The 13,800-nt window shown below is 48.6% G+C and overlaps 1 protein-coding gene across 1 annotated transcript; it reads left to right on the top strand.

Annotated features, from left to right (window-relative positions):
• The first annotated feature begins 271 nt into the window (after nt 1-271).
• On the top strand, nt 272-4,934 carry LOC307141974 (uncharacterized protein). Its single transcript, XM_079842472.1, has 2 exons — nt 272-1,502; nt 4,813-4,934. The coding sequence occupies exons 1-2, from the start codon at nt 375-377 to the stop codon at nt 4,813-4,815; spliced, it is 1,131 nt and encodes a 376-aa protein (XP_079698598.1). The 5' UTR covers nt 272-374; the 3' UTR covers nt 4,816-4,934.
• The last annotated feature ends 8,866 nt before the right edge of the window (nt 4,935-13,800 follow it).

Genomic DNA, 13,800 nt, shown 5'->3' with positions numbered 1-13,800 from the left:
GGTCGGTAAGTAGGTCAAGTGCAAATGACGAACACCTGTCTCTGATTGCAGTAATTGGCGTGGAGAGACCGCATATAAGCGGCTGCTGGGAGAGAGTGGGGAGAGAGAGACCGACTGGGACTTGCCACGTGAGCTGCCAAACAAGACCTGAGTGACTGTGCTGTACAAGAGAGATCAACTAAAAGAGAGAAGAGTGAACCATTGATGATTGAGGCGCCCTCGTGCGTGATTTATGTTTGTTTATGAGAAAGACTGTTTAATAAAGTTGCAAGTCCCAGTCACGCCGACCCCGCCTTCTTCCTTCCTGACCAAGAGTATTCCGAACCGCTTCACACTGGTGCCGAAACCCGGGAAGGAAGAAGAGAGCCGCCGCCATGCAGACCCCGCCAAAGACGCCGCTTGCGGACCTGGTGTCATCGCTCGCTGGTCTTCACCAACAGACCCACGAAGATCTGCTGGCCGTGAGGGCCGAGCAGGACAAACGTTTTGAGGCCCTCATTCTTGCCCAGCATGAAGACCGCGAGCTGTTCCGGAGCTGGATGGTCCGGGAGATTCCGGCCACCCCCCCGTCTACAACCGACTCGGCCGCCACCATCCACCTCTCGAAGATGGGCCCCGAGGATGATCCGGAGGCGTTCATCGACCTCTTCGAGAGGTCCGCCGAGTCCCGGGGGTGGCCCCGGACGGACTGGCCAATGCGGCTCCTGCCGCTGTTGTCAGGAGAAGCGCAGGTAGCCGCACACCAACTGCCAGTCCAGAATCTCCTGGACTACGAAGACCTGAAGCGCGCCATCCTGCAGCGGGTCGGCCGGAGCCCAGAGCAACAGCGGCAGCGCTTCCGAAGCCTGACCCTCGGCGAGTCCGGCCGACCCTTCACCTTCGCGCACCAGCTCCGGGACTCGTGCCGCAAGTGGCTGATGGCCGGCGGAGGCGACGTCGAGGGAATCATCGACCGTGTGGTGCTGGAGCAGTTCGTCGCGCGGCTTCCCCAGAAGACCGCGCAGTGGGTCCAGTGCCACCGCCCGACGTCGCTGTCCCAGGCCATCCAGTTGGCGGAGGACCACATGGTGGCGTGCCACGGGGTCGGCGAGCCCCTTCCTTCGGCTTCTCTCTCTCTCTCTCTCTCTTCTCCTTCCCCCCCTCTTCTCTCCAAGCCTGTCCCTCTTCCCAGGTCGCGCAGCGGGTTTCCGCCCAGGCCAGCACCGAGGTGGAGGACAGGGCTGCCCGCGGAGGTTCCGGCAGTACCACGACCATCAGCTAGAGGAGGGGGAGCCACCAGCGACCCGTTCCCCACCACGTCCGCGTCGGCGCTCTCTCCGCGCCAATTTGGGGAACCGCTGCCAGCCACTAGAGTGGCGGGGAAGTCTGGGCCGGCTTGTTGGCGTTGTGGGGATCCCGGACATTTTATCGATCGGTGTCCGGTGATGGAGGTGGGGACATTGATCCGGGTCCCCGACGCGCCGCAAGCTGCCCCCGATCAAGCTGGCCTGTACCAGATACCCGTGAGTATCAAGGGGGGTACTTATCAAGCTCTGGTGGATTCAGGGTGTAACCAGACCTCCATCCATCAAAGCTTGATTCAACCTAAGGCGTTGGTTAACGGCCGCGTGGTTAAGGTACGGTGTGTGCACGGGGAAGTGGTGGACTATCCGTTGTTGCCCGTGGATATTCAATTTCGGGGTAAAACGCATAGTGTTGAGGTTGCAGTTAACCCGCACCTCCGGCATCCACTAATTTTGGGTACTAATTGGCCAGGATTTAATAAACTATTGGGGCACTTGTGTGTGGATGCCTCTTGGGGAAAGTGTAAAAAAAGGAAAGAGACGGTTGCTCAGGTGGGAGAGGTGGATTCGGGACCTCTGGGTGCTCTTCCAGGGGAACAGAGCGGTCTTGAGCTACCCAGCCTCACAGACCGCGATGATTTTCCCCTGGAGCAGTCCCAGGATGAGACGCTTAAACATGCGTTTACTCAGGTCCGTTCCATCGACGGCCATCTCCTCCATCCGGACCAGCCGCTCTCTTATCCTTATTTTTCTGTTTTAAAAGATAGGTTGTATCGAGTGACCCAAGACGCTCAGACAAAACAAGATACAACCCAGTTGTTAGTGCCTAAAAGCCGTCGGGAAATGCTTTTCCAGGCGGCTCACGCGAATCCTATGGCCGGGCATTTAGGAACAGCGGCGACACTTAACCGTCTAATGGCCCGATTTTTCTGGCCGGGCATCCACGAGAATGTACGCAGGTGGTGTGCGTCTTGTCGTGAATGTCAGTTGGTGAATCCACCGGCCACCCCAAAAGCACCATTGTGCCTGCTCCCGTTGATGCAGGTCCCCTTCGAACGAATTGGCATGGACCTCATCGGGCCATTGGAACGGTCAGCACGTGGGCATCGCTTTGCATTGGTTCTGGTGGACTATGCAACACGATACCCGGAGGCAGTTCCGCTCCGCACTATTTCGGCGAAAAGTGTCGCGAGCGCACTGTTTTCCTTAATCTCCCGGGTGGGAATCCCGAAAGAGATTCTCACCGATCAGGGCACGGCGTTCATGTCACGAACGATTCGCGAACTGTATGAATTATTGGGCATTAAATCGGTTCGCACCAGCGTCTATCACCCACAAACAGATGGTCTGGTGGAACGATTTAATCGCACATTGAAATCCATGATTCGTAAGTTCGTTCACGAGGACGCCAAAAATTGGGATAGGTGGCTAGAGCCTCTGTTGTTCGCTGTTCGCGAGGTCCCGCAAGCCTCCACGGGGTTTTCCCCCTTCGAGCTTCTCTATGGACGCCAGCCTCGGGGGGTGCTGGATGTCCTTAGGGAGGCTTGGGAGGACGGACCTTCGGCGAGTAAAAATGAAATTCAGTATGTCCTGGACCTGAGAACAAAACTCCACACTTTGGGGCGGCTGTCAATGGAGAATTTGTTGCAGGCTCAGGACAGACAACGACAGCTCTACAACAGAGGCACTAGACTGCGTCAATTTTCACCGGGAGATAAAGTCCTTGTATTACTCCCTACGTCGAGTTCTAAATTACTCGCGAAGTGGCAAGGGCCCTTTGAGGTCACACGGCGAGTTGGCGAGCTCAACTATGAGGTCGTGCGGTCAGATAGGGACGGGGCACGTCAAATCTATCACCTCAACCTCCTCAAAAAATGGTCTGAGGCGGAGTCAGTGATGCTTGCGACGGTAGTGAGCGGAGAGGAGGATCTCGGGCCGGAGGCGGTCCAAAAGCCTCAATCTATCGCTCTGGCCTCGGGAGGAGACCACCTCTCACCCTCGCAGCTCACTGACGTAAGTCGTTTACAAGCAGAATTTGCTGACGTCTTCTCGCCCCTACCCGGCCGGACCGACCTCATTCAGCACCACGTTGAGACGGAGCCGGGCGTGGTTGTTCGCAGCCGGCCTTATCGCTTACCTGAACACAAGAAAAAAGTCGTTCAGGCAGAATTAGAAGCTATGCTAGACATGGGGGTAATAGAAGAGTCCAACAGTGACTGGGCGAGCCCGATTGTTTTAGTCCCTAAACCTGACGGCTCGGTCCGGTTCTGCGTGGACTACCGTAAGGTAAACGCGGTGTCAAAATTCGATGCTTATCCAATGCCAAGGGTTGACGAATTGCTTGATCGGCTAGGAACTGCTCGTTTTTATTCGACACTGGACTTAACAAAGGGATATTGGCAGATCCCCTTGTCTCCTCTATCCAAAGAAAAAACAGCTTTCACCACGCCGTTTGGATTACACCAATTTATCACCCTTCCTTTCGGCTTGTTCGGGGCTCCTGCGACCTTCCAGCGTCTGATGGACAGAATTCTCCGGCCGCATGCTGCATATGCCGCTGCCTATCTAGATGATATCATCATCTATAGTGCGGACTGGCAGCGTCATATGCAGCACTTGCGAGCTGTCCTGAAGACGCTGAGAAGGGCGGGGCTCACGGCCAACCCAAAGAAGTGTGCGATTGGGCGGGTGGAGGTAAGATATCTGGGCTTCCACTTGGGTCATGGGCAGGTGCGTCCCCAAATTGATAAGACCGCAGCCGTTGCGACCTGTCCGAGACCCAAGACCAAAAAGGAGGTTAGACAGTTCCTGGGGCTGGCGGGGTATTACAGGAGGTTTGTGCCTAATTATTCGGAGCTCGCCAGCCCGCTGACTGATCTAACTAAAAAGGAGGTGCCAGATACAGTTCAGTGGACGGAGCGGTGCCAGCAGGCTTTTACCCAGATAAAGGCTGCTCTGTGTGGTGGACTGCTCCTACAAGCTCCTAACTTTTCTCTCCCTTTTTCCCTACAGACTGACGCCTCGGACAGGGGGTTGGGCGCAGTCCTGTCCCAGGAGGTGGAGGGTGAAGAGCGGCCGGTGCTGTACATCAGTCGCAAGCTCTCTAAGAGAGAGACGATGTACAGCACCATAGAGAAGGAGTGTTTGGCCATCAGGTGGGCCGTTCTCACCCTTCGCTATTACCTCCTCGGGCGGGAGTTCACCCTCTGTTCGGATCACGCCCCCTTGCAGTGGCTCCACCGCATGAAAGATACCAACGCGCGGATCACCCGTTGGTATCTGGCGTTACAACCCTTTAAGTTCAAGGTGGTCCACAGGCCGGGTGCTCAGATGGCTGTGGCTGACTTCCTCTCCAGGAGGGGGGGGGGGAGGCTGCAGGCCGGATGGCTCCCCGGCCTGAGACGGGCGGTGGGGGTATGTGGCGGGGTGGGCGTGGTCCCGCGAGGTCTGTAGCGGGAGAGAGAGGGCGGAGCCGAGCGGTCGGTAAGTAGGTCAAGTGCAAATGACGAACACCTGTCTCTGATTGCAGTAATTGGCGTGGAGAGACCGCATATAAGCGGCTGCTGGGAGAGAGTGGGGAGAGAGAGACCGACTGGGACTTGCCACGTGAGCTGCCAAACAAGACCTGAGTGACTGTGCTGTACAAGAGAGATCAACTAAAAGAGAGAAGAGTGAACCATTGATGATTGAGGCGCCCTCGTGCGTGATTTATGTTTGTTTATGAGAAAGACTGTTTAATAAAGTTGCAAGTCCCAGTCACGCCGACCCCGCCTTCTTCCTTCCTGACCAAGAGTATTCCGAACCGCTTCACAATGATATAGACAACAAAAATGAACATTGTTATGGTAAAATAATCTTGAATAGAAATCTTTTGATTCATAACGATAAAAACTCCAAATGCAGCCTGTGTCTTATAACGAATGCATTTTTACATGAGAAAAGGAAGTAGGCATTTACAAAGGAAGGGTTTTCCCATCTCAAAAGTAGACCGCCAATTGCATAAGATTATAGGCAGCTAAAAAAAGTATTTCATGAGTTGTTGAAAAACTATTGGAACATATGGGAAAAATTGATACTTGGGTATTTAAAAGCTCCTTTCCCTTGTACATGTAGCCTATTTCATTTTCTTATTGTTCGTATTCGATCCTATTTTGAAGATTCATTATGATCTGTAAAGATGAGACCACTCACGCACATTGCTATTGCACTCCGGATTGGCTTTGTGTGCATGAGAGTGAGTTTAAGGGTTATGGTCATGAATTCAGGCCAGTGACTCCAGTGATCAGAGATATGTAGGGTTGAACTGACTCTTGACCCCACGGCCTCTTGGGTATTCCCTTTGTGTGTTCAGAGCTCAGCCATTTAACAAAAATGAACCTGCCCTAATGCTTCTGGTCCAACTTTCATTTATTTTAACACAGACGCACACACACACACACACACACACACACACACACACACACACACACACACACACACACACACACACACACACACACACAATATTTGGCTTTATCTACGCACAATTTGCCACACTTACTGACACTTTCCTATCAACAACAAAGCTTATGTCAGAATGCTGTTTTTCTGACTTCACAACACCCTTCACTACTCTGATTCTGATCTTTAAACTCTCCTCACATGGCCAGACAGTCAGAATTGATGACTAGATCTCAGACTAAACAAAAGGGTTGCATCCTCCACCACATCATCATATTCACCAACTACACCACAGGGCAGAGGACACTGGAAAATCTTGTTTTGTAGGAGAGCAACAATAATAAGACTTTACTTGATTTGATCCAATTCAAAGTCTGAAGGTTCATGCCTCAACATCTGCAACAAGAACACTTCTTCAGTAACTGAAGGATCTGCTTCATCAGTTTACTTCTCAGAACCTTGTGAATCATAGGATGTATTTTCAAAGCTACTTCCACCTCTGACAGAGAATGTTGCTCAACAAATACACTCAGAAGAATTCTTCTGAGAGGAGGCATGGGAGTTTATTCACAAGAAACAGCATCATGCCTTTATTTATGGAAGGGAAGTGAATAGTGTTTATAGATATGAAACTCAGATTATCTTGGTTGCATTATACATTTGGAGAAGGAGTTCACAGAAGAGCAAAGACTCTTTTGTTTTCCTTTCACAACAATTTACCAGTTATCAGATTATTCATTCTGTTTCCCTTTTTTTGTTTCAACCAAATTAATAATTTATGTTCCAAATAAAGGATTGTTTTAAACATAAATCATATTACAAATACTGAAATTTTGGTTTTTGAAAGAACTCTCTTACTCACAAAGGCTGCATTTATTTGACTAAAATACAGTAAAAACAAATATTACAATTTAAAATAACTCTATTTTAATACATTTTCAAATGTATTTTATTTCTGCGATGCAAAGCTGAATTTTCAGCATCATTACTCCAGTATTCAGTGTCACATTCTCCTTCAGAAATCATTCTAATATGCTGATTTACTGCTCAAGAAACATTTCTTATTATTATCAATGTTGAAAATGGTTTCATCAATTTAATGCATCCTTGCTGAATAAACATATTGATTTCCTTCTCCTTGTATTACACCACTCAGGGACCGAATAAAGACAATATTCTGTATTGATTTATTGCAAAAGGTATGTTCATTAAGTAGTTTCCACTTTGACCACAGCTGATGTTGTAGCTAATAAGAATATTCCCATAAAGTACAACCATAAAACTGAGATAAAATCTTAGGGTCTTAAACTGAAAACAGATCTTCTAATAGATCCCTAATTTGGGAAAGTACAAACCAAAAGTGTGGCATGAGTCATAGTTGTTATTGCGATAGTCCTATAAATTGCAAACATTAATAGAGCTTTTTCTCACCAGTCACCATGTCAAGTATGCCTACGGTGCCAGACGGAGGTCAGACTTAGAGCCTGAATCACTGACAGGAGTTCAGATATACAGAGACTTACTTGCATTCATAAACTGACTGTTGTTCATCAAACACTACGTTTGTTATTGTTAAAGGAGGTGACTAGGAGCCAGCTGACCACTGACTGCGTCATAACAACAGAGACAGACCACAAGGATGACATGACTCATAAAATTAAAGCATGTGAGTCTGAGATCTGGACATCAGGATCTGCTATAGACTATAGGAGAAAAAAATTAATGCAAAATGTTATTATATATAGAAAAAGATAAATCATCAGAAAATTAAAATGGCATCCATGACCAAAACTGAAAAACCTTTTTCAACTTATTTGAGTTTCAATTACTCAAATAATGTCATGCCATATCATGTTAGATCCTGCCGACTATGTCAAAAATGTTAGATTGCCAACAGATTCTTTAATAGAGATAACAGTCAGAACTGGTCAAAATAGTGTCAAAAGAAGTGAAAATTAAGGAGTAGGATAATGGTTTTCCATTTAGCAGATAGGATGTCAATATAAATAGATCTAATTAGATAAGATATGTTTGGGGTCAGTAAGATTTCCAAATGTTTTTTGGAAATTGTCAAGGCTGCATTTAAATACAGTAATAACTATAATATTGTGAAATATTATTTCAATTTACAATAATATTTTTTTTATATATAAATAATAGTTTTAATATATTTTTCTATGGCAAAGCTGAATATTCAGCATCCATTACTCCAGTCTTCCGTGTCACATGACTCTTCTGATATGCTGATGATGAAAACAGGTTGATTTCTTTTGTATGTAGATGTCTTTATTGTCACTTTTGATCATTGATCATTTAATGCATCCTAGCTGAAAACATTTTTCATAAAAAAACTGACTCCTTACTAACACTTTTAGTAATTAGTGATATAATTATTCTTTTAGATAGTAACTAGTAGAAAAAAATTCACTAGAACTAGTGACACGAGACAGTGTGTGTAATTAAACAAATCTTTATCAGATTTGATAAATCTTATTTCTAAACCTCTACCTCCCTTTGCCATCAAATATTATCATGTGTCATTAAATATTGCCAAACAAATTAAAAACAGTTCTATATTTGTGTGGAGCTGTAAAAAAAAAACTTGAAATGAAATGGAGAGAGAAAGCGAATGGGAAGCAGAGCAAAAGAGGAAAAAGGAGTAAGAGAACTGTCTCTCTGAGAGACGCCAGATTATCTGCTTCACTGCTTGAGTGAAACACATTAGCAAGCTGGATTATTCAGCTCAGTGCTTCAGAGAACAAGTGCTGAAATGAAAGCATGTGTGTGTGGTTGGTGTGCGGCGGTCCTGTGCTGTCTTTTCTGACATGGTTTTGAGTTTTAACCTCTTCATTGGCTATGTTTTAAAGATACCAGAGGCATCTTCAAAAATGTTGACACACTGTAATGCTCCTTAATTAGCCCTCTGTATTTCACATCACATCACATCACCAGGATCAGCTGGACTTGAAGACAGTTTGACTACAAACTAGGAGTGATTATCTCAGTGAGGAGTAAATGATGACAAGGTGGTTTTAAGAGGTGAAATCTGAATACCTGTGGCAGGGAGGGAGGGTGAGAGAGAGAGACTGTAGACCACAGGATGACATATCATTAAATGCCCCAGTCAACAGCATATTACAGCCTCTGAAGAATCATTGAGTCTGCCAGGGTTATGTGACCTGTCACACAGATTTACATCATGAATAGGAACATGTTACAAACCCTTACACAAAGAGAAGAGAGATGAGAAAGAAGAAAAGAGGAAGCATTTGCACACTGAGTGGTTGATTTTCACATTGAAGTCACCATGAAGTCAAAATTGACTTGTTCTTTTATAGAATATTGCAGTATTTATAAATAATTTATCCGTGCACATTATTATTATTTTAATGAATGTGCCCTCATAAAATAACATCTCAGGTTACGTATGTAACCATGGTTCCCTGAGAGGGAACGAGACGCTGCGTCAAAGCGCTGCGGGAACACCTCTGCGTGATTGGGTCATGAAGCACTCGTAAAATCAGTCCAATGGTGTGACGGGACGTCATAGACGGGTGATGTCATTGACCAGGAAACTATAAAGCACCCCTGAACCAAACAGTGTCAGGTTCTGAAAAAGTCGAACAAGTCGGTCACAGGCGTGCCGGGAGTATGGCAAAGCGACGCAGCATCTCGTTCCCTCTCAGGGAACCATGGTTACATACGTAGACGTTTCCTTTCAAGGGAACTCGCGCTGCGTCAAAGCGCTGCAGGAACTCAATACCCACGCCGCCATAACTCTCAAATGCCTGTATATGTGAAGTCGTAACGCACATTAAACTACAAGCACCCGAGAACCTGGAGTAGCGGCCACATCTAAAACCTTACAAAGGTATGCGGAGAGGACCACCCTGCCGCATCACACACCTCCTGAAGGGAGACTCCTGACAAAAGAGCCATACTCCTAGTAGAGTGGGCTCGGACCTTTAGCGGTGAAGGTTGGCCGGCCGACTCATATGCGAGTGAAATAGCCTCGACTCTCCACTTACTTAGCGTCTGCTTAGACGCGGGCTTCCCTTTACTCTGGGACCCAAAACAGACAAACAGCTGATCAGACTTGCGCCACAGGGCAGCTCTGTGGACGTAAGCATCTAGTGCCCTCGCCGGGCAGAGTAGATTCAACTTCTCCTGGTCTGAATTCTGAAAGGGAGGCGGAGAGAAAGCCTGCAGCATTATAGGATCTGCCACATTCGTGGGAACTTTAGGGACACATCCTTCTTTCGGAAATAGAAACGCTTTCACCATACCGGGCGCAAACTCAAGACAAGAGGGAGCAACAGATAATTTTTGCAAATCCCCTACTCTTTTTAGAGAAGAAATAGCCAAGAGAGTTTTTCATGTGAGAAACTTCTCTGGCACCTCCTCAATAGGCTCAAAGGGGGCCAAAGCTAGGCCTTCTAGCACCACGGCCAGATCCCAGGTCGGCACCCTTAAGCGTGCCGCAGGCCTTAGCCTCAGAGTACCACGAAGGAAGCGGATAACCCAGGGGTGTCTCCCCAACGATGCACCATCTAGATGAACGTGGTAGGCAGATATTGCCGCCACGTATACTTTTAAGGTGGAAGGGGATAACCCTGAAGAGAACTTTTCTTGCAGAAAATCTAGCACTGAATTGACTTGTCAGTTGACTGGATTCAAAGAATGGTTTGTACACCATGTGACAAAGACTCTCCATTTAAGGGCAAATAGCCTCCTCGTCGAAGGAGCTCTGGAATGCAATATGGTCTCTACCACCTCAGCAGAGAGACCCGAGTCTATGAGCTGGGCCCCCTCTTGCCGTCTTGTTCAGATACCCCGGAATATATACTGCTCGAACCGATAGTAATTTCCCCTGGGCCCAAACTAGAACTCGATGCGCCAGCTTCCACAGACGGCGCGAACGTAGACCCCCCTGGCAATTTATATAAGGAGACCACTGATGTGTTGTCCGTGCGGACCAACACATGATGGCCCCTCAGGTCTGGGAGAAAGTGCCTGAGTGCCAGGAACACGGCATACCAATATCAGGTTCTTCCATTCGGCCTAGCGTTATCACCCCGCACCTTCACAAAGTGCATGGATGCAGCTCTGGCTCCTTTGAAACTCCAGGGCATCCGAGTGCTGAACTACATGACTGGCTGGCTGATCCTTGCACAGTCGGAACATCTGATGCATCTCTCACCGGCTCTCAGCCGGTGAGAGATGCATCCATCGTTAGCGTTAAGCAAAGACAAGGAGCTCCCAGCACGGACCCTGGGACAAGAACCAAGGATCTTTCCACATAACTAAGGCACGTAGGCATCGCCGCATGACCTCCCTCGGGGAGAATCCCTTGGTCTTGAGCCACCACTGTAAGGGTCTCATGTACAGCAGGCCAAAAGGTATCATGTTGGACGCTGCTGCCATCAAACCCAGCAGTCTCTGGAACTGCTTTACAGTGAGTGACTGGCCTAACCTTATCCTGCTCACGGCGTCTAGGATCGATTTCACCCTGGCGGGCGCCAGGTGCACCCTCATGGTACTTGTGTCCAAAACTGCGCCCAGAAAAGTGGTACTCTGTTGTGGAGATAGCATGCTTTTCTTTACATTTAACCTCAGCCCCAACACCTTCATATGAGTGAGGACAGCATCTCGATGCTGAGCCGCCAGATGTTCCGACTGTGCAAGGATCAGCCAGCCAGTCATGTAGTTCAGCACGCGGATGCCCTGGAGTCTCAAAGGAGCCAGAGCTGCATCCACACACTTTGTGAAGGTGCGGGGTGATAATGCTAGGCCGAATGGAAGAACCTGATATTGGTATGCTTCGCCCCCTAAAGCAAACCTGAGGAACTTCCTGTGTTGAGGAAGGATGGAGAAATGAAAATATGCATCTTTTAGGTCTATTGTGACACACCAGTCCTCGGACCTGATCTGACACACGATCTGTTTCAGAGTGAGCATTTTGAACTTCAACCTTTTGACTGCCCGATTTAGCTGATGCAGATCTAGAATAGGACGCAGCCCTCCATCCTTCTTTGGAACTATAAAGTACCGGCTGTAAAACTCTGACACTCTGCTGTGGGGAGGAACCCGTTCTATAGCCTCTTTTCGCAGAAGTGTCTGTACTTCTTGCTCCATTACCAGAGCCTGCTTGGAGTTTACCACCGTGGATACTACCCCATTGAACTTGGGCGGGTGTGACCCGAACTGAATTCTGTACCCTTTTTCTATTGTCTGCAGGACCCAATCGGAGATATTAGGCAGAAGTTTCCACGGTGCCATAAAATCTACTAAGGGAACCAGCCTCTCGAGGCTGGCCTCTGGTGTTTGTTGCGTGGGCAGCCTGGTGTCCTGAAACGGTGCACCGGCAGGAAGCAACCGAACTGACCCACTTAGGACCCTCCTCGGAGGGTGAGAGCATCCACGCGCCGCTACGTTTACGGGCGGACGTGGAGATTTTTGCTCGCTGAGGAACGCTGCGCCCTGAAGCACCAGAGGTGGCAGGGTTGGCAGAACGGCCCCCTGATGGCACCGAGAGGAGACGGGTGCCTCGACACACCGCTTCCCCTCGGAGGGGACTGCCATCAGAAGCCTGACACCTTTGGCGTCAGAACTTCTTCGCCGAAGCCTTCCTAGAGATAATCACAGTCCTCAGATCTGCTCTACCTCGGGAAGACTTCGGCTGAGAGCGCTGTCCCGGCCCCCAGTCTCTCTGTGGGGGAGCGGGGGTAGCAACACTCTCCTTCTGTTGCACTCTGTGCAAGGAGGACACACTCGGCTGGGGCTGCTCTCGCCCAGTAGCCCCAGAGACATGAGACTTTCTAGGGAGAAATTTCTTAAACGCAGCTGCCTGTTTTTTGGCTTCTTGAAACCTCTCGACGACCGTATTCATGGAGTCGCCGAAGAGGCCGGCAGGGGAGATAGGAGCATCTAACAAAAACTTCTTATCTCTGTCCTTAATGTCAGATAAATTGAGCCATAGATGCCTCTCCGTGGCCACCAGGGCTGCCATAGAACGGCCGATGGATTTGGCCGTCTCCTTGGTGGCCCGAAGAGACAAGTCAGCAGCTCTCCTAATCTCCGCTATCGTTTCTCTCCCTACTTCTTCACATTCATCATCAATGTCTTTCAGCAGATCGGCTTGATAAGCTTGTAACACCACCATAGTGTGTAAACATGCGGCCACCTGACCTGCTGCCGAGTATGCCCTACCCACTAAAGCCGATGTTGTTCTGAATAAGCAGTTGTTGTAGGGTTGAATGGTCTAAATGATGCCGGCTTAATCCACAACCTCGACACCTCGGTGTGGAGGTCGGGAAAAAACGGCAAGCCCCGCTTTGGAGGTTGAGATCTGGATGGCAGGAAGCGTTTGTCTAATTTACTTGACTGACGGGCTTCCTGCTTCTCGGCTGGCCAATCTATCTGTAATCTGGCAACAGCACGAGTTACAACCTCCAAAAGCTCCCCTTGAGTGTGTGAATGAGGTGGCGAAGCCTCATCTAAATAATCCAGGCTCACAACATCCAGTTTCTTTGGAACTGGAATGCTGCTGCACCTGCGCTTCAGCGCGAGCAGAAGAAACCGCAGAGCGTGCTTCTAACTCGCAAACTGAAGCGTCAGATCTAACGGGTAAAGGCAGAGATAGGGGATCACCCATCTCTAACCCCGCCGTTAGATCCATCTGCGAACCCCAGGACGTAAGCCTTCACTGTGCCTCAGAAGCAGCGGGACCTGCACCCTGGGGAACGCGATCCGAAGCGCCCTTCTCGAAGAGCACTCGGTGGGACCGGAGATTTTTCATAGCTAACTTCTTACAATGCTCACAGACAGCCCCCTCAAGAGCTGCCTGTGCATGCTCCGGTCTCAAACACATAACACAGAGCAAATGTGTATCCCCACCCATGATGTAACGAGGGCAGGGAGTAACACACTGTCTGAACTGTTGACTCGCCATATTTATTTTTCTTTGAGAGACACACACACAATAAATTGGACAAACGATTTCACATAGAGCTCTTAAAGGTCCCATGCATGGATTTTTTTAAATTATTTTATAATGTTTCCTGAGGTGTACTTATAT

Source organism: Gobio gobio, assembly GCF_949357685.1.
Source record: "Gobio gobio genome assembly, chromosome: 2".
Taxonomy (NCBI): domain Eukaryota; kingdom Metazoa; phylum Chordata; class Actinopteri; order Cypriniformes; family Gobionidae; genus Gobio; species Gobio gobio.
The sequence above is the reverse complement of the archived record's forward strand: the minus strand, read 5'-3'. Positions and strand labels throughout refer to the sequence as shown.

Bases quoted from the DNA above. Each gene is read 5' to 3' on its own strand.
- LOC307141974 (XM_079842472.1), top strand. From the start codon at position 375: ATGCAGACCCCGCCAAAGACGCCGCTTGCGGACCTGGTGTCATCGCTC.